This window comes from Scleropages formosus, chromosome 19 (assembly GCF_900964775.1).
Source record: "Scleropages formosus chromosome 19, fSclFor1.1, whole genome shotgun sequence".
NCBI classification, from domain to species: Eukaryota; Metazoa; Chordata; class Actinopteri; order Osteoglossiformes; family Osteoglossidae; genus Scleropages; species Scleropages formosus.
This window is the reverse complement of record NC_041824.1, coordinates 12,883,591-12,911,301: the sequence shown is the minus strand read 5'-3', so window position 1 is coordinate 12,911,301 and position 27,711 is coordinate 12,883,591. Positions and strand designations below refer to the sequence as shown.

The following is a 27,711-nucleotide window of genomic DNA, read 5'->3' as shown; positions in this document are numbered from 1 at the left end:
GACAGGAGTCTCCACATAAACGCACCAAACTTGCTTTCAATGAGCCCGTTACGTTTTTCACAACTGTAACATTAATAGCAATTCCACATTAACCGTAAAGGAGCAACACCATATTTCACAAATACATAGCTGTAATAGGTGAATTACTTGGAAATGATGAAAAACAAATATCATAATTCCTAAACAATATGTCAGTATTCGTATCTCGGAGGGGTCACTCAGTGTGCAGAGGAGCTCAATTATAGAGGAAACAAGACGGAGAGATTTCTCAGTGTGTTCACAAACAGTGTCCCTTGTACAGTGAGTAAAGGGAACACACAATTTAAAACACTGTGGGAATCTCTAACTGAACTCCCCACACTGGTTTCTCACACTGTGGCGATAAAACAGTCTGCCTCACAACAGATGCTTGACTCAGGGCTGACCTCAGGACCTGGCAATCGTTTACAGTCCACATGCAAATTACCTCCAGGGCCACAGAGCAATTATCTACCAAGGAGCAGACGGTGAGGTGTGGGGCAGCAGGGCCTGCGCCCCGAGGAGAACAATCAACACCCACTGCATGATGCCACTCCTCACGGCACCATCCACGCAAGACAGAATTGACCACCTGGGCTCCCAAAATAACTCCAGTTCTAACCAGGCCACATCGTGGAGCGGTGACATCATGTCGTGTGGAGGGGCTCCCTAAACTTGGCATCGCATCCTCCTCAAAAAATATGATGGTGCAACAGTGCACAGTCAATAGTGCCCCAAAGTCCCTCTGGAAGGAAATGTGAAAGGCAGTTTCCATGACTTACTGTAAACATTCTCCTTTGAACACAAGATGTACAAGTGACTAAAGCATAAGAAATGGCAGAGAAAATACAGTATAAAGAGCACAATATGTGCACTAGTAGCTGCTACCATTAATTTTAAAACCTACATGGTACAACATCAAAGAGATTCTTTGAGAAATATATTGTCATTTACACGCATTATACTATTACCTGGAATGCATTTCCATTAGAACACTGTTCATTGTGCAACAACAGAGATGAGGTCCCACAAAGAGAAATACCAAAGATGGGTGAACACCACACTCTCAGCACAATGTTCATCCATTCCACTCTGAATGACAGCATCAGCTAAATAACTGAAATGCAATAAAATGTACCTCATGGCATTTCACATAACATAACAAATCTACACAGTAATTTCCTGAAAAAAAAATACTCAGGCCACCTTCAGAACCCTGTGGTTATCAGGACATCTCTCTCTGGACAGAGACCTTTACTCAAAAATAAAACTCAAATGATACTCAACACGGGGATGCGGTGGCGCAGTGGGTTGGACCGCAGTCCTGCTCTTTGGTGGGTCTGGGGTTCGAGTCCCGCTTGGGGTGCCTTGCGACGGACTGGCGTCCCGTCCTGGGTGTGTCCCCTTCCCCCTCCGGCCTTACGCCCTGTGTTGCCGGGTAGGCTCCGGTTTCCCGTGACCCCGTGAGGGACAAGCGGTTCTGGAAATGTGTGTGTGTGTGTGTGTGATACTCAACACAAGAGAAATTCTGAACACCCTTGGTTTATATATAGCAAAGCTATTTGAAAATCACTATATATTCAGTTCATTTTTAAACTATCAGTTTAACCCTAATGGTGAGTTTATTACACACAATAAGAATGCTTACAGATCATTCATAAAGAGTCGACCACAGTTTTACATCTATGTGGCTCTTGGACACAACAGCACCGATGACTGGATGGACTGATTTTCACCAACACATGCTATGTAAAATGTTGTACATAATTTTTGTAACATTTGGATAATATCAAGCGCTTCAGCAGGATTAGCAGCACACTCAACTAGTAGAGTGCAGCATCAGTTCAAACTCTGGACAACTCACCACAAGAAAGCGAAGCTTTCTAGTAAGAATGCTGGATTTCTCACAGTGACAATGGTGCAGGAGACCCTCGGGAAACTCTTCAGGTAGGAAGAGCATCAGACGTAGAAGCCACCTTAATTCATTTGTCTCGTATGCAAATATCATCTTACTATTCCCTGACACAAGCTTCTCAACATTTCAGAGGGGATTTTGTGAGGATAATGCTCACGGTTTAATACTGTGCAAGAGTGGTTTGCTTCATAATTACTTTATTCCTCATTTGTAGCTAGTGACAATAATTGAGTACAATGCCATTTCTTGAGCGAGTATCACTTTCCCCTCCCCTTTTCAATCATAGCAGAGGACGCACTACTGTACGGCACTTTTTATAGTCACTTATCTGAAAGTCACAGATTGATAACGCCATTTCCCAGAATGCTTTCAGAGGAAGAGCAGAACTACAAGACTGGGAAATACTTCAGATGGTACTGGGCACACCAAGGTGCAAGTCATGGAGGCAAAACATATTTCATTGCAATACCAAAAATCCAGAACACACATACACTTGGCCCAAAAAAAGCAGGCAGAGAAGATAGCTGCCATTTAAGGCCACAGGCTGTGCTTACCACTCAGCTGCACTCACTTTTCTGAGGTTAATTAATTTTGTTCCAGAGACAGGAAAGGAGACGGCATGATCTGATCTGTTCACCTTGAGTGGACACTACATAGGAAAATAATTAGGCAGGAGGCAGCTTTGTCCTGCAATCAGTCTTCCAGTAGACAATCTCCAAGTCAAACTGTTGAACGGTGAAAAGCAGGATATTTGGAAACGTTCTCTTTTTTTAGCTTTTTAATTTATATGAACATGAAAACATCCTTCCCTGTAAGGGTACATATATTTATCAATACTTAAAATGTCCTGTTTTCTGTTACTAGCTCATTTTAGCTGTGAGCTATATCAGATATAAGGGCTACCGGTGCTAAGAAAACAAATCCTAGGCATTCCGTCAGGTCCATGTAGAGTGACCTACCCTCATGCTCCTTTTCCGACACACCGGCTTTCTTCATCTTCTTCGGCGTCTTCATGAACAGGGGGAAGATGGTCCTCAGGCCCAAGATGTCCACAAACTTGTGGCAGTTGTCAGAGCCCTCAGGGCCAATCATGCTGTGGTCCAACACCTTCAGTGCACTGGTGCGGGACATCTTCTTCTCTCTGTGGGGTATCACAGAGCAGCTCATCACTAGTGCTTAGGACAACTTCATACAAGCAGCAACGATGAAACTTGTATGAGCACTGCCCTGACTCAGTGCTTTCCAAAGAAATGGGGGAGAAAAAAAAATTAAAAATCTAGCATCAAGAGAAGCCATCATACACTGAATAAGTGGCATCAACACTTACTCACAATTGAATTCAAATCGTACTGGTAAAGCAGCTTAACAGAGTATTACGTAAACTAAGATGTATCATGAGCAAAATGGTTTTCCAAATTGGAAGAGTTTGTGGTGAATTAGGTGGTCCCAAAGGCTGGCAGAAGCAAGAGACCTCACAGTCCCTAAATCTCTACCTTGGGTTAAACTTCACAAACATCTCACTGACTGAGGTGGGAATAAACAAAATGTGTAACCACAAAAACAAAAATATACCTGTCAGGTAAGATATAGCTCCAGTGAAAACCAAGAGCCTGGCAAGCTTGACATTCAAACATTTCTTTTAATATATAATGCTGTGAAAGTCATTATGGTACAGATATAAAAATATATTTACTTCATTTTTTTTCGTTTTGTAATTTAATAAAAACATTATCATGGAAAGGTGACAATAAAATAGGGAAATAAAGTCAGAAAGTGTCTCGGTTTCAATGAAATGGAGTTTCTGAATGCACGCTATCTGGGTTTTCCATATAGCAGTGTGACAGCAAGGAAATGTAGCTGTCAGTCACTGTGACACTGTTTCGTCCTGCGTGAGGAAAAATGACACGGTTTAGTGCCGCTGCAGGGAAATATTTCAGATGTACAGCCAGGGAAAACAAGCAGTGCAACATGTGATACCAAGCTAAAAATTATACCTCTAACCCGTGCCCAGAGTGTCCAGCTCCACATCCCAAACATTAAACATGGAGTAAGACACCACACTGCACTGCTAAACGGGCTGTACTGCAGAGGAGGACAGGGCCTTAAAACCAGATGTCTGTCATTTTGCATCCTAAGGTAGGAAAACCACAGCAGTGCACCTGGACACATCTCAGGAGAGTAGCTGGAAAGCATTGTATAGCACAGTAAAATACCATAAATCAAAGCAGCCGAACAGGTCAGTTTAACAGCTCACTGCCTCACATAGGTAATTTGAAAATATCTGCAAAATAAGTAGGCAGATGTGGCTCAAAGCAACTATCTATCCAGTGTAATAAGTCGACAATCCTTAACATAAGGCTGAAGTAAACAGCCATTTTCAACTAAATCACAAGTGACTTGTAGTAATTGTGTGACATGATGTGTACATCTCGCTATCCAGTGGGCGCCATAACAATACAACAGGCTACCTTAACATCACTATTTCCTTAGAAGCAGCATAAACATAAATTTGCCCATACTAAACATAATGCAGAAAGCATTTTGCCTAAATGTTTGAATGTATGCCCTTTGCTCACAGATAATTTCCATGTTTCATACAACAGGAAGCAGATCCGTTCTCTACTAACCCCACAAGGTTTGTCATTTGTGATGGTGTATGACATCACATATAAAGAGATTACACTATACTGCTGTAATGCCTTTATAGTCCTAGAAAGAACAATATAACCACCTGAAAAGAAATATAAAAAGGAATGGCAGAAATAGAGAGGGTCACAATTAATTTGGAAATTAACTAGGCCAATCACACATCAGCTCCCCAAAACCCATTCCCTTGGCCACCCATTAAATGAAACTATTACGGGGAAGGCTGCAGAGAAGATTTTGCATTACTATAATAGGGTATTGACTTCCAGATTGGGTAGACATGTGAGCATGGTGAGCATGATGAGCATATCAACAGTGAGATTTCCAGAACTGAGACGCCATCTGATTTCTGCCAAGCCCCTTACTTCACTTTAAGGTCAAGTGCCGACACTCGGTCGCCAGGCATTTGGCAGAGAAGCAGCTCTCTAATCCCTGGCAAAAGGAGATCAGCTCTGCCTGCTGAACAGAGAGCTCATCTGCAACTGAGCTCCCCACAAAACTCCAGCGCTGCCTCAAACTCTGTTCCTTTGCCAGAGATTTTAAGGTTTCAATCTGTCATGCCACTGTTTTGCAATGAATAACAATAGATTGGATACACTAACTAAACAAATGCTACTGGTAACACGGCACAGCAGAAAATCTATAGCTAAGCTATTAATAGACAGCCCACAAATTTGTCATTAAAAATGATGACCATGTCTGCCAAGTATTGCAGAATCACAGTGCTTGTCCTTGTGGTCACAGACAGTGGAAAGATGGGTGAGGAACAGACCTTCCAAAAAAAACAGGCTGGTTTTTGGTTTAATTGGTTAAAAGCACTTTCATGATCATGCTGGCAGATGTGAGGAATGGCATTCTTTTATCCTAGCAAACAGCTAGGACCACCCTAAAAACACACTAAGCAAGACCCATACTAACGCATCCTGCAATATTGTGCATTCTAATATAGTTCAATAGTCAACTGCACGTCAGCAGACACTGACAATTCTCCTTCACCTCGGAAAATATCGGTAGTAATTCAACACTCTGAAGCTAACCTGGGATGGCTTGAATCTGAAGAAGTAAACAGCTCCAGCCACAGAATATTTTGGATTTTGCTAGAAGCAAGATGTAACCTTTAAAACAAGAAAACTTTGACAAGGTTTTTAGGAAACTACAATCAGCTACCTTTTAGCTGTGTATTTCTGCAATGAAAGTGGGAGGCAGTATCTTTTTTTTTAGTGACTTGCATAAAAAATAAAAATATATACTGCCATTAAGTTACACACACAGCTCTTCATGGATCAGTATTCTAAACTTTTGTTCACATCAATATGTCTTGCTACAAAAACATTATGCACTAATGACGTAAGTATTGTGTGTATGTATGTACGCTATGTATGACTAGTAAAGCGCTATCTTTTTGTTTCTATTTATTGCAAAGATGCTCTTTGGAATAATACAACAATAATCATACACAAAAACATAACACAAGGCCTGATTTGACTCATATCACAGACAAAGGTAGATGTAACAAAGTCAGTTTGCTCAAAGTTACCTCAAAATAATCCCACATTTAGCACAATTTCATTTTATGGCTCTTGATATGAGTTAAAGTACCATGTTCTCTTGTTTTCTAGGGGCAACTGGGAGAATAGTGGTTTGAGCTGGTGCCTTAGCACCCAAAGGTTGCAGGTTCAAATCCCTCCTCCAGTTGTAGTTGTCTTGAGCAAGGTATTTGCCCTAAATTGTCCCAACAAAATTGCCCAGCTGTTTAACATTACAAGTTGCAAAAGGAATAAATGTAAATTTTACTGTACCCCAGGACATACAACAACCCCCAACAGGAAACACCTAAACAAGGCCACCTTACCTCAGCATGAGGTTCATGAGTTGAAGCCCCTCCCCCTTGAGGAAACGGTCTCGGTTGGCTGCCAGCATCAGACAGGAACACAGTGAGTCAAAAAGGTTCTCCATCATCTCCTGCTCCTCTGCCGTGGCTGGGTTGTGCCGCTTAAACACCTACAGTCAGAGTCACAAAAGACCATTGTTTCCCATTAGCCCAGCTCTGCTGGCAGGGTCACTGCCTAAGATATGGATATGAATCACATATTTAGTTTTAAACCCTAGTTCTGTGGAACTGCTATACCAATTTTCATTCCGTCCAACCACTTAATAATGCTTCATTTCACTGTTACAGAACAGATGGATGGATATTATTACTGTATTTTGAACCATTATATAGCTGACACCTTTCTCCATGGTGACTTACAATGTTAGGTCTGTATACTAAGCAACATCGAGCTAGACAATGAGGAAAAGGTATCCAAGGTGGTTGAGGGGTTTTTTTTTTTTTTTAATATTTACTACACACTTTAATAATTATACTTTATTGATTAGCAAATGTGTCCTAATTATGTTTCAAAACGTGCATCAATTCCACTAAATAATACATTTGGTGTTTTCCAGATGAAGATATCATCCCTCTACTCCACCTAAAACAAACTACAAATTCATATACAGTCCCATTAACTTCAAGTTCCCTTTAGGCCAAAATACAGAAATGATCCATTTCCATTTTTAGTAAAAAGATTTTCCATTAACTGGGGGTGGGGGGGTGATGGTCTAAATTGCCACAAAAAACATGACACCATCTCACACAACCTCATTTCTAAAATGAAATAGGATCCTTTACAAAACAAATGGAAAAATGGTCAGCACTGCAACCTGTGCTACAGCACCACATGTCTTATGGGGCAGAGGGGGGGTGTCGTCACTGTAAATTCGGAGCTGGAAACTTCTCACAAGCAGCCAATGTAAAACTCAGTTGTCTCACACCACAAGCTTTGAGACTTTATCTGTGTAGAGACTAAACTGAGCCAGTACTGTACTATAAAACAGAGTTCTGTCTCAATATTTGGTAGAATTAACATTGTCTGGACGAATGCGTTACAATGTCAGCTGTTATACCTATTCCAAAACGTACCCTCTTACTTGTCAAGCACACGCACACTATTTTTCTTAATTAGACACCTTGATCTCTAGATATCGCTTAGGGTTTCCAAACTTTTTCAACCAAAAGACAAGGGGGACGGGCCTCTGTACCAAATATAAGATTTTGGTATTGGGCTACAAAAATTAAACAAATGATTAACTGGTTCCAAACTAGACCAGAGTATTTGTGGGATCGTATGGAGGTTGATTCTTGCTACATGTTAAGATCTCAGCCTTTCATTCAGAAATTTCATAAGAGCCCCCCTTCATCCATAAACTGTCATATTCAACACTCTAGTTCAGAGAGATGCTAACAGACACTTTGGAGATCCTGAACGGTCTATGATATCTCCAGCTGCCCTCATCTCAGATCTATATCCAACTATTTGTCAAATTGGGCTGTGTAAAAGGGTGTGTGATACATCATTTTTATTTGCAGTATAAAAGCCAACTATTCTCTTGTTAAATCACAATCCAAACTCATTTCTTGATGATATTATGGTATGTAGACCAACTGCTCTTACATATTTGGTAAATAAATCTTTTTTTTTTAATGCTGTGATCTACACCCAAAGCTCCTTCTGTAAATATGTGGATGACTGGGGCGTTTAAATCTTTCTGAAATCTTTCCCATTGGAAAAATTTACGTGTGGCTTGCATAACAATTCTAAACTGTGAAACATCTGTCTGGACACCCTTCTGGAAGTTACTATTAGAAAGTGCTATGTATTGTAAGCTTTTGATCTATGAAGGTGAACATATTTGTAATTTCTCAGAACACTGTGTACCTGTACGCTGTTGTAACTCTGCTGTTCATAAAACCAAGGGGGTGGGGGGAGAGCCCCGGTTTGGAATGTTATAAAGCTCAGCTTATTTTCAAACCAGCAACACAAAGTGTTTTGTTAACATAAACATTGAGAGGAGACCACCAGTCAAATTCAATCTTTTTGAAAGCACAGATGTGGGACAATGGTTTGTGTGTGTGTGTATAAGTGCAATCAGTCGAAGAAAGGTATTTGAGAAGCTGTACACCACACAACATTTTGGTGGCATATTTTGAGTTCAGCACCACAGCATCCTCTACACCAAGAGCCACCATCCACTACTGACAGATGGGGAAAGCGATAATTCCTGCTTGGACTCATTCTTTTGCCCAACCTTGCCGTCTCCCTAGTTGAGCCCATTCTGTGCCTTTCAAAAGTCTAACTGTACCTAAATGTCTCCTGATTGGCTGAAACTTATCGAAGTCAAACTGAACCATTTCACCAGCATTCCCCAGGATGTTTCCCAGTGTTGCCCAGGGAGAAATTCCAAGTGATTCACATTTAAAAAGTGGTAAGAGCTAAAAGGTCAACAGTGGTCTGTCGGTATGGTAGCCAACCAGCCACAGAAGCCAAACAAGACCACTCACGGACAATGCAGCACAGCATTTAAAAAAAGACTGGGGTGAACAGATGACAGGATTATTAAATACAGAGCTGTGGGACCTGCTGGAGCCTCGGGCATTTGTGTGTGTGTGTGTGTGTGTGTGTGTGTGTGTGTGTGGAGAGAGAGCTAAAACAGTTATGGAAAGCAACACAGGAGTTCTCACCGAGAGCTGCTGCAGTAGCACATCAATTCCATCCAGTTCCCCCAAGAGCTCCCTGGTGTCTGTGAGTGGAGAAGCGGATAAAAGAAGAGAGAGGAGAGAGGAGACCTGCTATTGGAATACGGAGTAAAAACACTGACAAACAGAAAAAAGCGGGTGAATCGCGAGACTCTGTAGGTAAAGCAGGAAATATGAAGAAGCCCAATTCCTTTGCCAGGGATTTTGAGAAGGGGGGAAAAAAAAAAAAAACACAGAATGTGTGCAGAATACCAACACAGCATTCTCTATTTCAACTTCCAAATAAGCAACCTGAAAAGACTGCATTGCCTGTTTACAACACAATGGTGGTGACATTTAGCGACTCCAGACATTGACAACGTTCAGTGAACACTCTCTTTCCAGGCAGCTGAAACCATACAGAGAAAAGTGAGTGGCCATCTACACTCAATACGTACGCACCAAAAAAGAGAGGCTCAAATGCTAGTCACTGAACGGATGGAGTACAAGAGATATTACTTTGGCTGGTGGTGGCCAAGCAGAGGGAAGAACATTGAGAATAGCATTTACATTTATTCATTTAGCTGATGCGCTTCTCCAAAGTGACTTACACTGTTAAGCTACATACGCTTATTTACCCATTTATACAGCTGGATAATTTTAACTGGAGCCATTTAGGATCAGTACCTCGCTCAAGGGTACTACAACAGGAGGTGGGATTCAAACCTATGACTTTTACATCCAAGGCAGTAGCTTTAACCACTATACAACAAGGTGCCAAGAATAAAGATGATCAACCTGCATTGGCATAATTGAGTCACCCCAGCCAGTCCCCCCTTTATTTATAATTTAAATTTGATGTAATGTGTGCACAATAATTAACCCAAACGAACAGACAACAACCTTTCCCTCATGGAAACGCATTTACTCACTGTCGTTGTTTTGAAGCAAGATGGCCAGGATTTCACTGCAATACAGCTTGTTTGCATCAAAAGGCATTTTTGCCTAAAATGGAAGAAGAGACTCAGTAAAAATGTGAGACGCAAACAAAAGACACAATGTACAATGCGGTATGGATATACGCGTCAATTCACAATTGGACCACTAATTATTTACAAAGTGAACATATGAATTATGAATCTGTCCCGAGATTAGAGAACAGGCTTATATGAAAGGAACTGCTGTAGCCTCAGCACCACACAGGCCTTTGGTAAAAAAGCAGGCATTTTCTGTTACAGCAGCAACCTTGAGGCAGTCATTGCCAGTAGACAGGCATCACACAGAGGATTTTAATTAAATCTCAAGACCTTCTCTACAGTTTAGAGGTAGGAAATGTAGTCTCTTTATTAAACCTTAACATGTCAAAATAATATACAAATGATTACCTATAATTATTAGCTGTGGCAGCAATAAAATGACAAGGATCATTAACATACTGAAATCATATGTCTGCCATGGTAACATGGTCCCTGAAAGCATTTGGGCATTCTGTCCCAGTTACTCGCAGAGGTATTTCATAAACACACAGCAGCAATACCTTGCACAAAAGAGTAAGAAAACCTCCACGGAGAAAATCTTCTGCCAGTGTTTTGCTCAAATGGCAATCACTAGGATACATGGTAGGAATCTGATATTACCTGTGCGTTTCCTGATTATGACATGTCATTCATATTATGATTACATGAGGCAATTCTGAACTTTCACAAGTTTTTCATGTTTCATCAGTAATATGTAACTAGCATAAACTGATGTAATATCAAACTATCAAATTCTGAAGAAAACTTAGGAAACATCTACAGGAATGAAAACCAAAAAAAAAAAACAAGTGGCTACATAACAGTACTTTTTACATCCCTTTTTATTACACAAGGTACCGTCCATTGCAGAAATTCTTCAGTTACCATAGAGAGTAATACAGAGATGCCATGTTTTATCCAAAAAACCAGACATGAATATGGAACACACGACAACATCCAGGCACACTGTGAGGTGCCAAAAGATGGCCAATTGACTATATTTTATCTGTGAATAAGTCAAAACCAGTCTGTAACAAGTCTATAACAAGAGAACAAAAACAAATGTGATGTGGGAGTGACAGCACAGAGCACAGGCTACTGGATTGACAGTGGTGTGTGTGCCACCAGTCGGCTCACACCTTGATCCTCTTCAGAAGCCACTGCATGAGGCCCTGCTGTGCTGCCTCCGTGCAAAGGCCCGGCCGGAACTCCGCCATGTTCTCAATGATGGCTGAAAGTACACAGTCATGGGTCATACATCATCACTTTCCACACAAATGCACACAAAGACACGGAGCTATGCATCTGCAGAATTATTGCCGTGGGGTTAAAGAGCACAGTCTGAAGGCTGAGCTGAAAGAATACGCATGGCTAGGTATGGAGACGGAAGATGGTGTCTCCTACCAGTGGAGAAAGCCAGGGATGACAATCTCTAAATCTTTAACATCGCACATCTGAGCTGCAAGGTCAGGGGAAGTAAGAGGCAAAGGAACAAATAAACTAAACAAGTAAGCCATTATTAAATAAATTTCCCCATATCCCAAGAGGACAAAATGGGGGGGGGGCAGCACATTTTTTGGGTGAAGCTAGAACAAAGCTGTAAACAACCAGTGATAGGATGGGTCTATCTGCAGTAACACCAGACCCCAGCAGTATGTTGAAAACACATTAAAGAGGGCAGCTAGCAACACCTTCTAGCAATACTTGCATGCACTCCCTGTTACAATGATAATGACCTGTGTGTATATGTGTACTTGTGCGCAGGCAGGGGAAAGCAAGTGTGATGGCAGAGAGGGTAGATAAAGCTTGAGATGGAAGGTCAGGGTTTGAGCAGGTCTCTTCACATTACCATTAAAAAGCTCTTCTGGACACCTAATATGCCTATCAACTGAAAGAAGCAAAGGAAACACTGTCTACATTAAAGAAGGGATTGAAAACTCACCTTTTCCAGACCCATTTTGCCCAAGATCTCTCCAGCTCATGTACGGTGTAAATGTTGATGCATTTCTAACTTCATGAGCATCACCAGATAAAGCCTTTAATCAGCCACTACTCCGGCATTGTTTTTGCTTGTGTGTGTATATCTTATAATATTTAAATTAAAAAAAAAAAAAATTGGTAGGAGGGTATCAGGATTTGTCTATCATGTGTTTTATGCACGTACTTGAACGATGAACCTCAGTGCAGCAAGTGGTAGGTAACAAACTAGGTTTACTTGAGTCACATGTCTGCAGCTGTGTCTCTTTCTCTTAATGTAATGCATAAATTGTACTTTTGCTGAAATGTACGTCGCTGTGGACAAAGCGTCTGCTAAACGAATAAATGTAAATGTAAACAGCCAAGAGGGAAGACAAAGGCCTGGAGTCAAGAAACCAAAGCCTTCAGAGTGCACTATCCTACCCAAGGAACGGTCCACAGCATATTGAGTTATCAGTGGATGTTTGCGTACACAACAATGATGTGCTAATTCGTTATTAAAATAAGGATTTTATTCACAAGAATCACCGTACAAGATTATGATAAAATGCCAGTAATTATTCCAAAGGCTCCAAAATAAAAGGCTGTAGGGGTAAAATGACACAACAATCCAATTAGAACAAATTCATAAGAAGATGCCTTTATGGATTTGCATGAAAAAAATCATGAGTCTTAATCTTCCAAAGGTCTGACTTTGGCTGGACTACCATTAGCCAGATGAAAAAAAGACATGATTTCAATGATGATGTGATCAGATGAGATTCAAAACTACATGCACAGCTCTGTGTCCCTCCCTCTTTTCTGCCAGCAGAGAGATGATCACGCTAGCTAGACAGAATGGCGTGCGCACCGCATGTTGGATGGGTATATCAATTTACTAATAACGGACTGAGGTACACAAACATCTGCGTTGACAACCAATTAACTACTCTGTCTTTCTTCTGTTACTGTTACACAGCCTAAGACTTTGTTTCATAGGAAGCATTCATTTTTAAGTTAAATGTTTATGCCCTGAATTCAAAAAGAAAAGCCAAAATATAACATCGGGACTGAAATTTTAAAGTTTTTTGTTTTTTTAAATTTACCAAAAAGACTATATTTTATACATTGTAAACATCTAGATCCTGGGAATTCTTTACTCACATTCCAGAGTCTACTAACATGTATCTCCATGGCAGAAATATTCTGATGAAATCTTTCACCATGTTCGTTGCTCACAACTCCAAATTTCAGTGGAAACGGAAAAAAATACATCTACATTGCACTCTAGAGCTTTATATAATTTGAGTACTGTTTTAATAGATGAACACTAAGTTTACAGTAATTTTAAACCCTAACAAAAACCACAAGAGGACAACAAATATCACTAAATCTGCGTAAAACACAAACACTTTGAGAGAACAAAAAATCATTTTCACCCTTTAATCTTATGATCTGTGTTTATTACTGACATATTAATACTCAGCAGTCTGTTCTCCAAAGCTGTAAAAAAAAAAAAATAAAATTAAAATGCTCCTCCAACAATTAATCACATTCATCAGCCATCAACTAGTTTACATTACGTATGAGATTAACTCATGTTGACATAATGAATTCTTAACCAGAACAGAAGCTAACTAAATTCCTCTAGCTTTTTAGTATGAGTCAACATTAAAGTTGGATTTATGGATTGAAAGAAATACAAGGACTTGTTCCTCCTGGGATCCTTTAAAAAATAGTTGTCAAACCATTACGTAATTTGGAAATGCAGATAAACAGATGCCTTTTTCTGTTTACTGCTAAAAGCTGTACTCACAATCACAGGAGTGTAATTTTTACAGAAGCAATTTAGGGCAAGTACCTTGAGGTGGTATTTGAACCTGGCTCCTTTGAGCCTTTCTAGACATTAAACTAAACATGCAACTATAAATTCAGTTATTTATTACGCACTAGTTTCTTTCAGGGAAAACCGAATCAAGGTGTATTTGTATTAATCTCTAAATTACGCAGGAAACAATTACAGCAAAGTCTCGCAATCAAATGAAGATCTACCACTAAATATCTGTTGGTAATGCTACACACCACCCATAAGTGCATAGCATTCTTGCATTTTTCAGAGTGAAAGACATAGGCAGTGATCTTGTGAACATCCTAATAAGGCTGATAAAAAAAAAGTACAAAAAGGAATTAGGAAAGGCTACAAAAACATGTATATCAATACATGCTAAAAACAAAAAAATTTCAATCAGATTTTTAATACACAAACCAATTATTTTTTCCATAAAGAAATATTGGTAATTGCTTCCGTATTTATTCATTCATGCAAGAAATGAGATGCATTCATTTCTAAATGAAAACATTCGCAATTCACTGCTAAGCTTTTGTTAGTCACAACCGTCACAGCTTGACAAGCTTTGTTTTGGGGATGTGGTTCTTGTCGTCCTTTGAGTTCAAGCTTCCCAGCTTCTGGTATGTATCAGTTTTGTCTAGAATTTCCTTCTTATTTACCAGCTCATGACTGTGACTAAAAGATTTCTGAAGTATTAGCCCAGAAATGGCACCATTGGGGCATCTGTTTGAAATCTGACTCCTAGGCTGGCTGGCTGCAGCTGCTTAGTAACAGAACACAAGTTTGCCCGTTATTAGAGGTCAGAACAGATAGATTTAACGGATGTAAATGAAGCTGTATTGGGCATCTGCTTGCTCTTGAAGGATTCAATAAACGAAGGCACATCAGGCAACATCAGAAGAGCACATTCAGCAACTCTGACATCTACACATGTGTGAGTACAGATCTGCAGAGGGTAGAGGCTGCTACATGGGATTCTGAAGAAGTCTTCTCTCCTTGCTGGGATGTCATGAAAAAAAATTTGCCAGAGAGACCTAACCAGATTCCCAAGATTCCAGCCTGATTCAGTCCCTGCTTTTTGTAAACGTCCACAAACAATGTGTAAACCATAACTTCCAATGCTGAGACAGTCAGGTAGTTCTTTCACTAGATCCTGATAAAACCTCCAGTTAATGGTAGATCAATCGACTGATACCTGGAGTAAGCTTTTAGGACTGAGCTCAGCTGTGCCTTCCTTGAAATGCTAAAGATGAGCTGCAGTTCCGTGGCCCAGAAACTATGACCCCAGGTATCGTACTGCAACTTGGTCAATAAAACTATTCTAGTATCCGATGAAGTCCGTCTGCTCTTTTTGGCACACCTGGTCCATGCATTCATTGATTTACACTGTGTAACATGGAGCACTTCTGATATCTCCTAGCAGTTTTATGTAAAAATATGGAGCAAAATCAAACCAAGTAGGCGCATTTGGTGGGATCACATGAGAAACCCTTAATGAGATGGTGGGCATAGTCTGGGGGGGTCCTAACTCAAGGAACACCTGTAATCCTGACCTAAACTTTGTACATCCCTAATGGAACCTCATTCTGAGCTGCTGACTCCTTTAATCAGCCTCCTTGCTGCAGCTACACTCAGAGCTCACTGTGCCAAGTTTAGTTTCCAATGACACACTGCTAGCCGGGTATTAATCAGTGCTACGGCAATTACATCACCATTGTGAACACCAGTGCAAGTTTTCCCTCTTACATTAAATGCAGCAATGCACTTTTCTAAGGATCATACATGTTTACTTGTTTACAGTGTGTCTCTTTTTTAAAATCTGTCTGTCCACTTTGAGCACTATCGGTCTGGCAGACTAGATTTATCACAGGCAAGGTATTTGAGGGTACAAAGCACCCTACCCCATCAAGTGTGGTGTCCTGTAGTAAGAGAGACGGCTCTGCCCCTTACCCAGTGTGTTGTACACTCCATCCGCCTCCTCCTTCACCTGTTCATCCAGACGCTCCATGTTCTGCACCAGCAGGGCCACCACTTGTCCCTCCAGCTGCAACAACAACAGATATCAGTGTGAAACAAGAGTCATACCCCATGCCATGAGGATGGAGGAATGTGCAAGTAGAAAGCTCACAATATAGGGGGAACATGGTATCATCATATGCTTCCTTGCAATGCCTTACCATTCAGAGACAAAGCCACATTCATCTGTGCAGTTACTAAGATTTCAGTGGCCAAACCTTCCACTCAATGTTATTCCCAAACTATAACATAAACAATGAAAAACCTGCATTAAAACATCTTCGATGTAAAACTATGCTCATTACCTTCTCATACAATCAGAGCCATTCAACTGAAGATATGCATTTTATGTTTCTCGTTATCCATTTTCTAAACCATACGTATATAAGTCATACATATTTGAGTTACAGAATGTCAGATTTTTTATTTTCAACATACCATACTACTGTATGGTCTTGGGTATTTTTGTACTGTAAACAATTTCAAACAAGCATTTAGGAACCTTTAATACTTGTATTACAGTTAAGTGAAATCAAATAGTGTGCAGTAATATTATTTTGGGGGGTTTTATATAACTACACCTAAGCTTTGAATTAGACATTAAAATTTTCCAAGATGATTAAACACATTACTACCACTTCTAAAGTACAACAATATTTATTTATTTCCCATTTCATAAATCCCTTCAACAGTTCATTTATGTTCCAAGATAAAAACAGAACAAAATAACTGAATGCACCATCGTCCGCGCGTGCACGCACAGTGGCTGAAACAGCTTGTCCCGGCAAAACATTAATTTCAAACATTATGCATTTTCACTATCCTATCTCATGGCCTTTCCTAATCTCAAAAAGATAACTAGTGATCAATTTAAGCATGAAACAAGTGGGGTCTGTCCTCAGTTGAACTTGGAGAACCACCTACAAGAGGCTATCATTCTTGGAATTATATAGATGGAGAGGTAGTGGAATGTATTTTCTCTTTAACAGACTGAGAATTATTGATACATAAACACGCTGAAATTGCCAGCTTCTGTTACACTGACAAGTATCGTGAATAATGCAGAAGTGAATACATTAAAAGTATTACATTCAACTGGAATTAAAATAAAACATTTAGAGAAGAAAAGCTCTTTTCTGCCAAATGGTGAGTGTGTCAAACGGGATATAGTACAGGGCTTGGACAGCACACACCAGAGCAAAACTAAGCCCTCCTTGTTTTCAGGGCCTCTTTGACTAAGGGGATAATTTTTTTTTTTACCTCCTTGGTGAAGTGTTCTGAGCACAGGTGCTTAATGTAATTTATATGACAATGTTACATAGTAGCAATGTAGGGTGACTAGTATGATGGATGACAACTTCGATCCATGAACCATTAATCTTCTGCTAAGGTATATAAGGAAATTATAATAAAAAAAAAAAACCCAAAAAGACTACCAGCTTATTTTAGGAAGACAAGTGTTTGTAATGTATAAGTGCATAAGGAACCACAGTGTATGCAATGGGGGTCTATTTCCAGAGAACACAATTCAGCTCCAGTGTCTAATCTTCTGGACAGAAGGTGCCCAAAACTGCAGGCCCTTTTGCTGTTGTTTTAGCCCTCAGAAGCTCTTCAGTAGAAACTGAGTATCATCTCAGCTTCCACCCATAAATTTAAGGGGTGAGCAGTTGTCTTTTCTCCAGTCTCTGGGATTTGATGCTGTTTTTGCAACATTTCTTCAGTTTTTTTTTCCCCTCAGTACACCACCAATACTGAACAACAGTGGATATTGTTCAAAAGGGCAGTAACCGAGGGTGTAGGCGAAATAAATCGGATGAAAACAAGGGACACAAAAAAACGAACATGATGGAAAAGCAGAAGGTGGCAAAGTGCCAAAAAAAAAAAAACATGCAAATATACTCAGTTGAGAAAGAGTAAGGTGGTGGACTGTAGAAAGGAAAGCAGATACCATGCTAACAAGAGAGAATGGCTGAAACGGAAAGGAATGGACACAGAAGAAGAATCTCACCGAAATGATGCAAAATTACTCCATCGAATAGCATAGGAATTGACAGGCACAAGAAGCAAAACGAAGGAGGGAAAAAATGCTGCTGGCAAAGAAAGAGCAAGACATACTGGATGGAATGGGACACTTCAAGAAGACACTGAACCAGTAAACCCCAGATGCAATATTTGATGGTAAAAAAGTCACCCCTGAAACAAGTTAAAATACAAAAAGGAGGCAATTACAGAAGAGGTGACATGGAAAAAAAACCCAGATCCCAGCAGAACTGCTGAAACCCAATGACAAAAGTGTAATAACAGCACTGACCACACTGCTCAATATGCACTGGTTAGAAAAGTGCATCTGGGAAGAGTGGAGACATAGGGTTATTGTTAAGCTGCTGAAAAAGAGAAACTTTTTCCTGATTGCAGTAACTAGCATGGTATCACACTTTTACCTATTCCAAGCAAGGTCTTTTGCACTGTATTACTTGGGCAAATACACAATGTAAATGACACAATACTGCAAGAACAAGAAGCAGGGTTTCATACTGGTATGTCAGGTTTTGGCAGCAAATCTCAATTAACTTTACTGATTTTAAGAAGGCGTTCTACAGCATCGCTTGGCACACCCGGGGTGCAGGACAGGGTGGTGGAGAGGAGGAGGGACATTACCACACTTGTGGGTAATAACTGGCCCTACTTTACCCCGTCTTCCCCAACAGTAGGCCAGACAGACTCAGGAGATCCAGACGGACGCCAGACCCGAGAGAGTGAGGAAGACAGACCCTCAGACCTGCACTGACCGCACAACATGGCACAACCCCAAGAAGAGTGCAGCCCCACCCCTTTCAGTTTCCCTTCACTGACACACCGCATGTGTGAATAAAAGTCTTGCCACTTAGCAGACACACCTGGCACGTTTGTGCCACAGTCCTCCAGCAACATGTCAATGTCTTTGTGTATTTTTGACGGACACTAGCGTCATTGACTACTTCACCACTGTGATCGGCATACACCAGCCTAAGAGAAACTGAAAGATGACAAACTTAGAAGAAGCTGTTGGGATGGATGGATGGATGAGCTATAAAACTATGCAAATAGGGAGGGTCCAACTCATATAACCATTGGCCAACAACCAGGAGACAATGTAGTCTACTTTACGAACTTTGGTAGTACACTCACCAGGAACAGTGACAGAGAGGCAGAAGTTAACAGCAGTACGGGAAAGGCAACATTCCAGCGAATGCATCCAATAGATTACACCGTCACTTGTCACTTTAAGCATTCTCATGTTCTGAGTTCTCTGGCTGTCTACTGTTATTTATTGCTATTATTGCTACCATAATTTATTGTTTATTAGCATTATTCATTGTCATTGTTTTGTGCAGTATTTCTATTGCTTTTGCTCATAGTCTGTGGAGAAGTATTCAAAAAGAATTTGAATTTGAAGAATCTGAAGCTTGAAACTTAATATGGTCATCAACAACAGCTAAACCAAGATGAAGAGTCACCTGTCCTACTGTCCTTCTTACAGAAGTTTAGGCCAGCAAACATGGAAAAACAACTTGAACAGCACAGAAATTAAATGCTTTCCACCAGGAGTGCCTGTAAGGTATACTTCATGTCACCTACCACCATCATGTAACTAATGAAGAAACAGGGCAGCATACAGTACAGTGGTTAGAGCTACTGCCTTTGGACTCAGGATTTGAACCTGCAAACACTACCATAATACCCTAGAGCAAGGTATATATTTAAAATTCCTTCAGCAAAAAATTACATAGCAGTATAAATGGGTAATTACCTTAGCAGCTACACATTTTGAGTAGCATCGCAGAAAAACATCACATAGATGTAAATTCTAAAAAGGTCAAATGTACAGATACTCCCAAGATATAGTGACAGAACGTTGACTTGGGTAGCAGGCCATATTTTATGCCTACCACATCAGTGGCATCCAAAGATCACGTGACAGACCTTACAGGGTAGAAAAAGGAAAAGAGGAAGCCTGCAAAGAGGTGGAGGAGGCAGGAGCACACTGTATATGGTGGCAACAACTCACTGAGGTGCCAAGTAGCACAGAAGAACCTAATACTGATATCAAGTAAACAGAACTGAAAATAACGTTTATGTGCATACTGTCCCTATAAAGCTTAACTGTTGCTGCCAGCCCCATCCATGGTCCAGCAAGCAGCGAACACACAGCAAGGGACTTTAGATGAGCATGTTAGACTGCTGGCACGTGCTCCCAGTCGGCAGCACCACTGTGGAGGGATGGTAGAAGCGTGAGGATGAAAGCCGGGGAAAATCAATCTGAAACAGCCCAATCTGTACGGCGCAGATAAAAGACAGAAGCTGTGTCACTCACCAGAGCATCTATGAGCACCTCAGCACCCTCCTCACTCTCATGAAGTGTGTCAATGTCAGTAAGCTCCTGTAAAAGGTCCACCACTGCAATGGCAACATGTGAACAGTGGTTAAGGAAATTCCGAGGAACTTGAGAGACAGACTTTCTAAAACTAAATGACAATATTGTTAATATGTAAAATGCAATACATCGAAACAGAATGAGCACCACACTTAAACACACAACTTTCAACTCCCCAAAAGTGGCCAAAGTTGGAACTATTCTGACAAAATTTTTACTTGGCTTTTTCAGTTGAACATGTATTTACAAAACACAATAAGATTGTGAACACCACATCTGTAAATGTGTATACACTCTACAATGCCATCTGAATTACAGAAGCACCACAGATTATTTTAGATTTAGAAGCAGTCAACCAGCTCCATCTGTAAGAACAGCCATATGTGCACTTAGAGAAAAGGATATCTGTATTCTCGTGACTAAGCAAACCCAGTAATGACTGGACAGCATTCAGCTCCACAAGTAAGTGGTAGAGATCAGGCATGGTGGCAATGACATGCATCTCCTGAATGATGTCATTGAGATCCAGCTCACTGTCCATGAACCTGGAAAAAGTCATCACAAAAAACAGACAAGAGGAACAAATATATGCAGGTGTCAACTTCTTGTCAATAAAACCCACAAACACATAACTACAGCATCAGGATACAGGCTTCCCTCGCATAAGGAGCACTCACATTACAATAATTTGGACTTACGAGCACGTCATTTTTACCCTAAATAACTTAATAACAAGGTCGACTCGGATTTTGTGAGAACAGAAATTTCAAACTGAAATTCATGTCTTGGTGACATTGTGCATCATACAGGCTTCTTCATCTCAGGTTTCTTGCAGCCATGCGCTGACTCACAGGAATATCTCAGAAACCTTGAGACTCTTTAAATAATAGATTAAAACAATCAAAAATGTTTTAAAGAACATTTTAAAAGTACCTGAAAAGGCAAACTAAAGTTTGACCTATTAGTTTAAAACTAAAATAATACAGTTCAACAATTCTTTTGAATGGAAATACAAGTGTGTGATATGATTTACTAGTCTTTTACTGCAAATGATTCTTTACAAACAGCACAGCAAAGGGATTAAGAGCATTATGAGTGATGGTAGTAATTACAAGAATGTCCTTGTTAAGTGTTACAGTAATTATTTTGTGCAGAATATTTAGAAGTTGTTTCTTAAAGCATGTTACAATTAGGAGCAAAGATATGCAAGTTACTACCTTAAAGAAAAGAAATTCAATATAAATTGCTGCATTTTAAAAATTACTAAAACAAAAAAAAAAAAATAGTATTTTTAAAAATTATAGTAAAAGAGCAAGTATGAATGAACTGGAGAATGCACAGATTATTAATGACTGCAAGGCCACTGCAGGATGTCAATGGTCCAGAGGCTAATCCCAGAAATATATGGTACAGGACAGGGTACACCCTGGATGCGATGCCAGTCCATCACAGGGCAATTACACATGCATATACATGCACACATTACAAGCCATTTAGTCACCAATTTACCTGAAAAGGAGGAAACCAGAGCACCTGAAGGAAACCCATGCAAGCACAGAAAGAACATGCGAATTTCACACAGACTGAGATTAATTCAAACCTACAGTTTAGGTGCTGCATTGAGCAAATACTACCCATTGTGCCTCTGTGGCACCTAAGAATAACAAAGAGTGAAAATAATATTCTAATAAATGTGAGAAAACAATGAGAGGAGAGAGGGTAATTTAAAAAAAAACATGTAAATGTGTTATGCACAAGAAATTTTGTGCATTTTACACCTGTAATTAAATTTCCAGAGAACTTGTTACATTCTGGACTTTGCTTTAAATGACATTTTTCCCCACGCATAAAAGATAAAGAAAGACTTTTTGTACGGTTACTGAAAAAAGGTGGCCCTTTTGTGGCTCAGGTACACATTTAATTTTCCCATTTTAACTGATGGTAAATGAAAAGTTTGCTTTTCTAAAATTCACTTTACAAATAGATTTTCAGGAACAACATTCATGATACGAGGGAAGCCTGTATATTTTCCATGCTATCATAAGACCTATAGAAGTTATAGAAAATAATTGTACAAAAACAGAATACAGTCCCCTGAATCTAATTCTTATAATTCTCACTTGTATGTGCAGAGGGTAAACTGTGCCGCCCATTAACTCACTTCTCTGGATTGTCAGGAAACTTGATCCTCAGCTCCTGGTTTTTGTAAGACCTTTTCTCAAAGGTCAGGATCATTTTCTTCACAGAGCTCTCGTCCAGAGGTTCGCCCTGCTTGATTATACCAAAACCAAATCCCTTTAGTGAAAATGTGCACCTTTACTAAGAGCAAGGCCTTGAGTAAGGCCAAAGCATCTCCTCAGCCACTGAGGAGACTGCCTTTCACACAGTCATAAATTTACATCAGATCTGCTGTGCTACTACAGCTGTCAGTGGAAAGTTATATAGGTAGTTCTGGATCTTAGCTTGTAGTGTTAAAGTGGTACTAAAAAATAGAGAATTTGTATTAGAAGTCTAGTGTTCATACAAGATATACATGTCAGAAAACCATAAATCACAAATAACTAACAATAATAAGTAACTGATTCCAGTAAACAATACCAGTGTCTCTCTCTTTCCATATAAAATGTCTATGTCTCATTATGTTACATCAGTTTATGTCACCCACAGCTTTCTCACCTCTTGTTCTTCATCACTGTCCATAAGTTTCTCCAAGACCTTTTTCTTCTCCAAGCCCTTATCGTTGTCTGTGTCTTCCCCCTCTGGGTGTCTTCCAGAGTCTCGACCTGTCTGGGGCTTCTGCCTGCCTCGAGGGTCTTGATCACTCTCCTCCTCACGAGGCCTCTTGGCGCCTCGGTCCGGCTAAGCAAGAAGGTGAGGCGAGCGGCATTGTTAAATCAGATGTTCTCTCATATGCCAACCCCTGCATGCTATCATGTCATATAATGCCGTTTCCTGACACCTACCATTACGGCCAGCATCTCATTACAGAGAACTGCATTCTCTACTCTGATCCCATATTCCTGGCCCAATTGCGAAGAGCTGTCACAATCTTTAAGCATTCTGACATTTAACTCATTTCCAGAAAAAATAAATATGCAAATTAAAAAAAAAAAAAAAAACTTCCTAAAATTCAGGCTTTACACCAGAGTAACATTATATCTAACGTAGACGGAAACACATACAGTGCACTCTACGGCCCACGCAAATTGGGTTTACACATGACCACAGCAATGCACTTTATCCCAACATTTCACACTGAGTCTGCCTTCTACACCTCTGTCAATTCCACTGAGCGCAACAGATGACAACCCAGAGCGTTATACAAAAGGCAAACATACCACTCTAGTGATCACGGGGTACTATGTTGGAACCAGAGAGCACAAAAAGTGAAATGATAATGGCATTCTGAGGTTTTATTATGGTTCCTATTCATGTACTGCATACATTTTGCAGAAGTCTCTAGAGCAATTATAGATCTATTTTCATAAAGGCAAGGAGGGGACTTAATGTGTGGCATGAACAGAGATCTAAAATGCAGGGTATCACAGAGGTAGACCATTAACAACTTTTGCCATCATACTGTAGGATTTCAATGAAATGATTCAATGAATCAGGGGGACGCAGTGGGGCAGCAAGTTTGGCTCGCTGTGTGGTGGGTCTGGGGTTCGAGTCCTGCTTGGGGTGCCCTGTGGTGGACTGGTGTCCCGTCCTGGGTGTGTCCCCTCCCCCTCCAGCCTTGTACCCTGTGTTGCCGGGTTAGGCGCCGGTTCGCTGCGACCCCGCTCGGGACAAGCAGTTGTAAGACATTGTGTGTGTGTGTGTGTGTGTGAGAGAGAGAGAGAGAGAGAGAGAGATTCAATGAAAACATCGCAATCATGAAACTGAAACGCTCCATAACTGCAGCTGTCATTCATGTAGCTGACACTTTTCTCCAAAGTGACATAATGTTAATCTACTTTTACAATTATTTACCCAGATATGCAGCTGAGTACTTTTACTGGAACAATTTAGGGTGAGTACCTTGCTGAACGGTACAGCCGGAGGTGAGATTCGAACCTGCACAGTTGGGTCCAAAGGCTGCAGCTCTAACCACACACAGCATCATGCATCTGTCCATCACAACTGAATTGTTGTTAATATCAATTTAGTCAGCCAGTAGTAACCCTTCAAACACTGACAGAACCAATCCAGTCGTGCTCAGGAGGAAGCAGTGTGTGTGTGTATGTGACGTTGTGTGTCCAGAAACACAAGTTTAGTTAGCATTCAGATGCCCAGTGGCTTTCTCACAGCTAGATCAGATGAATAGCCCCGACTGTACAGTTAAAATTAATTGCAGCAAAAAAGGACGAGGGACCCCACCTGCTGCTGCTGCTATTCACAGAACTTGCTTGGCACGTGCAGAAAGTGAGACAGTGAGTTACAGAATAACAAGACTTGCTTCACCAAGCAAGCAGGACTCAGGAGGAGCAGCTGGCAGCTACCAGACACACACACAGTGCTCAGGCCGTCCCCTACTACTCAACAACTCCTGGCTGAAGTCGTGTAGTAATAATAATAATAATAATAATAGTAAAAAGACTTATTTTGGACCAAATGCCATGGCTGCACTAAACTTCAACACAACTTCCTTGCGAATTACTCAGTGTGAGGAGAACAGTAACTGGTCTCTTTCTGAACACCTACTCTGTCTCGCGGCGCAAGACACACAACCACCAACAACAACATCAACATCATCATCATCATCATCGTCGTCGTCGTCGTCACACGTTAATAAATACGAACCGGCTCGCGCGTCCTCGCGAAAATACCGCGCGCGATTTAAGAACGCGAGGCTTGGATAACGCAGCGCCCGCGAGCCACGCGGTGGCTAACTTATTATTAGCTAACTAAACAAAATGACCACGCATGTACAGTCCGTTAGTAGGATGCACTGACCTGGTAGTTCAAAAGTTCGCCGACATCCATTTTTTGAGTCCAGTCAATTAATAAAGTACAAGTTTCCTTTTTTTTTTAAACTAAGCACACCTTACAATGTGAATGTAGCTCGTGCTGACTAACTGAATCTCCAGCTGCACTACTGCCGTAAAGCGACGCGTGAGTGTCGTAAACCGGTGAGCCGGATTCGCAGCCACCCGGACGACAGACGAGTTGCACCGTAACTGAATTATACATGCATACAGTATTATTACAATTCTTATTTTAACAAAGCGATGCTGTAATCTTTCTTTATTTCAAAATTACTGACTGTTCGTAGTGCAGCGGTTAGGTCTGTCGTTTTTTTTCAACCTGAAAGTTATGCAGAAAACCTTTTTTTGATCAAGTTTTAAAAAATTATCCTTCCTTGCTCCGTTCGTTCCAAAATCTGTTCACAAGTCAGTTTTAGTAAATTGAACTCCATTGATTTATTACCATTAATTTAAGGGGGGGGAGTACACAGTGAGGTCCTGAACCACTAAAGTTAAAACTTTCTAAAAGAAAAATTCCTGCCTTGTCTTTTTAAATAGAGAAAATCTCATTCGAAAACCATTTTAAACGCATCCCTGATGTAACATATATGAAATATAAAAATGTATATATGGCATTTTTCATACAGCAAGATTTTCAGTTGGTTACAGCGGTCATTTTACTTCTACAAAAGTGCATCTTTTACTTTTTTCAGAATCCCACTCTCGCGTAAAAGAGTGGGATTTGAACCAGGAACATTCCGGAAGCGGCACTGAACACTCTCTGCTGACCCAAAGACCACTGGATGTGAATATAATGTGTTACAAATTTAGGAAGAAATGTCTTATGTACAAAAATGTTACATTACTTTGTTAACATGGAAAGTGATAATAATGAGTTACCCCACCTAGCACTGCTCTGTCTTGCTCTCTAAGTAAACAATGAATACAGAAAGTATTAAATATACATGTATTTACTTGACAATTTTGCACCACTGCTGAAGAAAATTCCTTTCTCACACAGATGGCCATGCAGCAACTTTTAGCATCAAATTTTTAGACTTACTTTCATAGTGTGTAAATAGCTCGTTGTGCGACAGTCTAATAAATTGCCCCCTCTTTGTCCACATACAGTAAGTCTTCCATACTAAAGAAATATATATTTAAGTACCAAGGACTCGGACACAAAATTAACTTTTCTTCTTTAATTTTTAATATTTCAATTTAACCATCTCTAGTATGTTTGTAGAAATAAGGGGGAAAATAGTTACTTTTAACACTCTGTGTGCCATTGAAGATCTCCTTAACACAGTGGCTTGGAGCATTTTACTGCTTACTCATTTTCTTTGTCCACACATGCATTTACTTAAACATTTTGTGCTTCTTTACGCAGTTACACCATGGAATGATGGATCGTCCGTGCGTGTCATGCACCAAGGTGTATGAAATGATGCCTTGGGGTTAATGAATGGCAAAATCTAAGTGTTTCTTGTGGGTCATGACTGGGAAGACGAACGTGTACAAGACCAACACAACTAATTCTTTCTCTCTCTCTCTCTGTCTCTGGGCTTTCGCTGGCATTTCTAGTTTTTATTTCAGGATTAATTTCTAGTGCTATGTGCATTTTTTATTGAAAGTGTCACTCAATAGTGTTCCTTTTTATGAAATAGCTTCTGTTCTTGTTATGTTTTATGGAGCCTGTTTAGTAATTCCCCAGATATCTCCACACTCATGTATGTTTAAGCTGCATAGGTCAAGAGTTCTCTAAAGACAATGCTTCCTCCTGTAAGTGCTGTCTGTTTCCCACCCATTTCTTGCATTGTTTTCTCTGTGTAATAAAACTTAATGTCATATTTCTAAATTATTTGTTTTTGCAAAATAATTTACCATGAGCAACATTTTGACATCAGTGGATGTGAAAGAGTTTTAGCATGTTTTATAGCTGAGCTTGAGCTTGTAAATGTATGTAAATGTAAGTCATCTTGGATGAAAAGGTGTCAGCAGAATACTGCATGATATTGCATGGGGAAAACATCTGGTAAGCTAGTAAAGGTAAAAATGTAAATCTAACGTACCAGTTGATTGTCTGTTTTGCACTGATTGGGTTTCATGAGAAATTCATAAATGTGGTCTCCTGGGTCTGTTACAACAAATATCCTTGTTCTTTTGCATTTAAAATAAAATATACATCCATTCATCCATCCATCTTTCCAATTTAAATGACCGCTTGTCCTGAGCAGGGCATAGGGAATGTTTTATCCTATTTGAGAAATACATCTTGCCACCAGAACCTTGTAGGTTTTGCTTCAAGGGTGATCCTTGCTTTATAAACGTTGATTTAGTTACTTAAGTACATTAAATCAATATACTATGTAGCTAA

General features: G+C 40.2%; 1 protein-coding gene across 4 annotated transcripts in view; it reads right to left on the bottom strand.

Annotated features, from left to right (window-relative positions):
- ctnnbl1 (catenin, beta like 1) overlaps positions 1-25,516 on the bottom strand; it is a 50,444-nt gene extending 24,928 nt beyond the window's left edge. For 2 of the 4 annotated variants that reach the window (XM_018760719.2, XM_018760717.2), the window contains exons 1-11: positions 25,324-25,516; positions 23,065-23,247; positions 22,550-22,659; positions 20,794-20,933; positions 20,329-20,426; positions 15,909-16,002; positions 11,293-11,384; positions 10,070-10,142; positions 9,144-9,202; positions 6,432-6,580; positions 2,893-3,074 (exon numbers count right to left, since the gene is read on the bottom strand). In XM_018760719.2, the coding sequence (XP_018616235.1) occupies positions 2,893-3,074; positions 6,432-6,580; positions 9,144-9,202; positions 10,070-10,142; positions 11,293-11,384; positions 15,909-16,002; positions 20,329-20,426; positions 20,794-20,933; positions 22,550-22,659; positions 23,065-23,247; positions 25,324-25,353 (1,210 nt within the window). In that variant the 5' untranslated portion in view covers positions 25,354-25,516. The remainder of the gene's footprint in view (positions 1-2,892; positions 3,075-6,431; positions 6,581-9,143; positions 9,203-10,069; positions 10,143-11,292; positions 11,385-15,908; positions 16,003-20,328; positions 20,427-20,793; positions 20,934-22,549; positions 22,660-23,064; positions 23,248-25,323) is intronic. The other 2 variants (XM_018760720.2, XM_018760718.2) reach the window with 1 other exon arrangement.
- Positions 25,517-27,711: the final 2,195 nt, after the last annotated feature.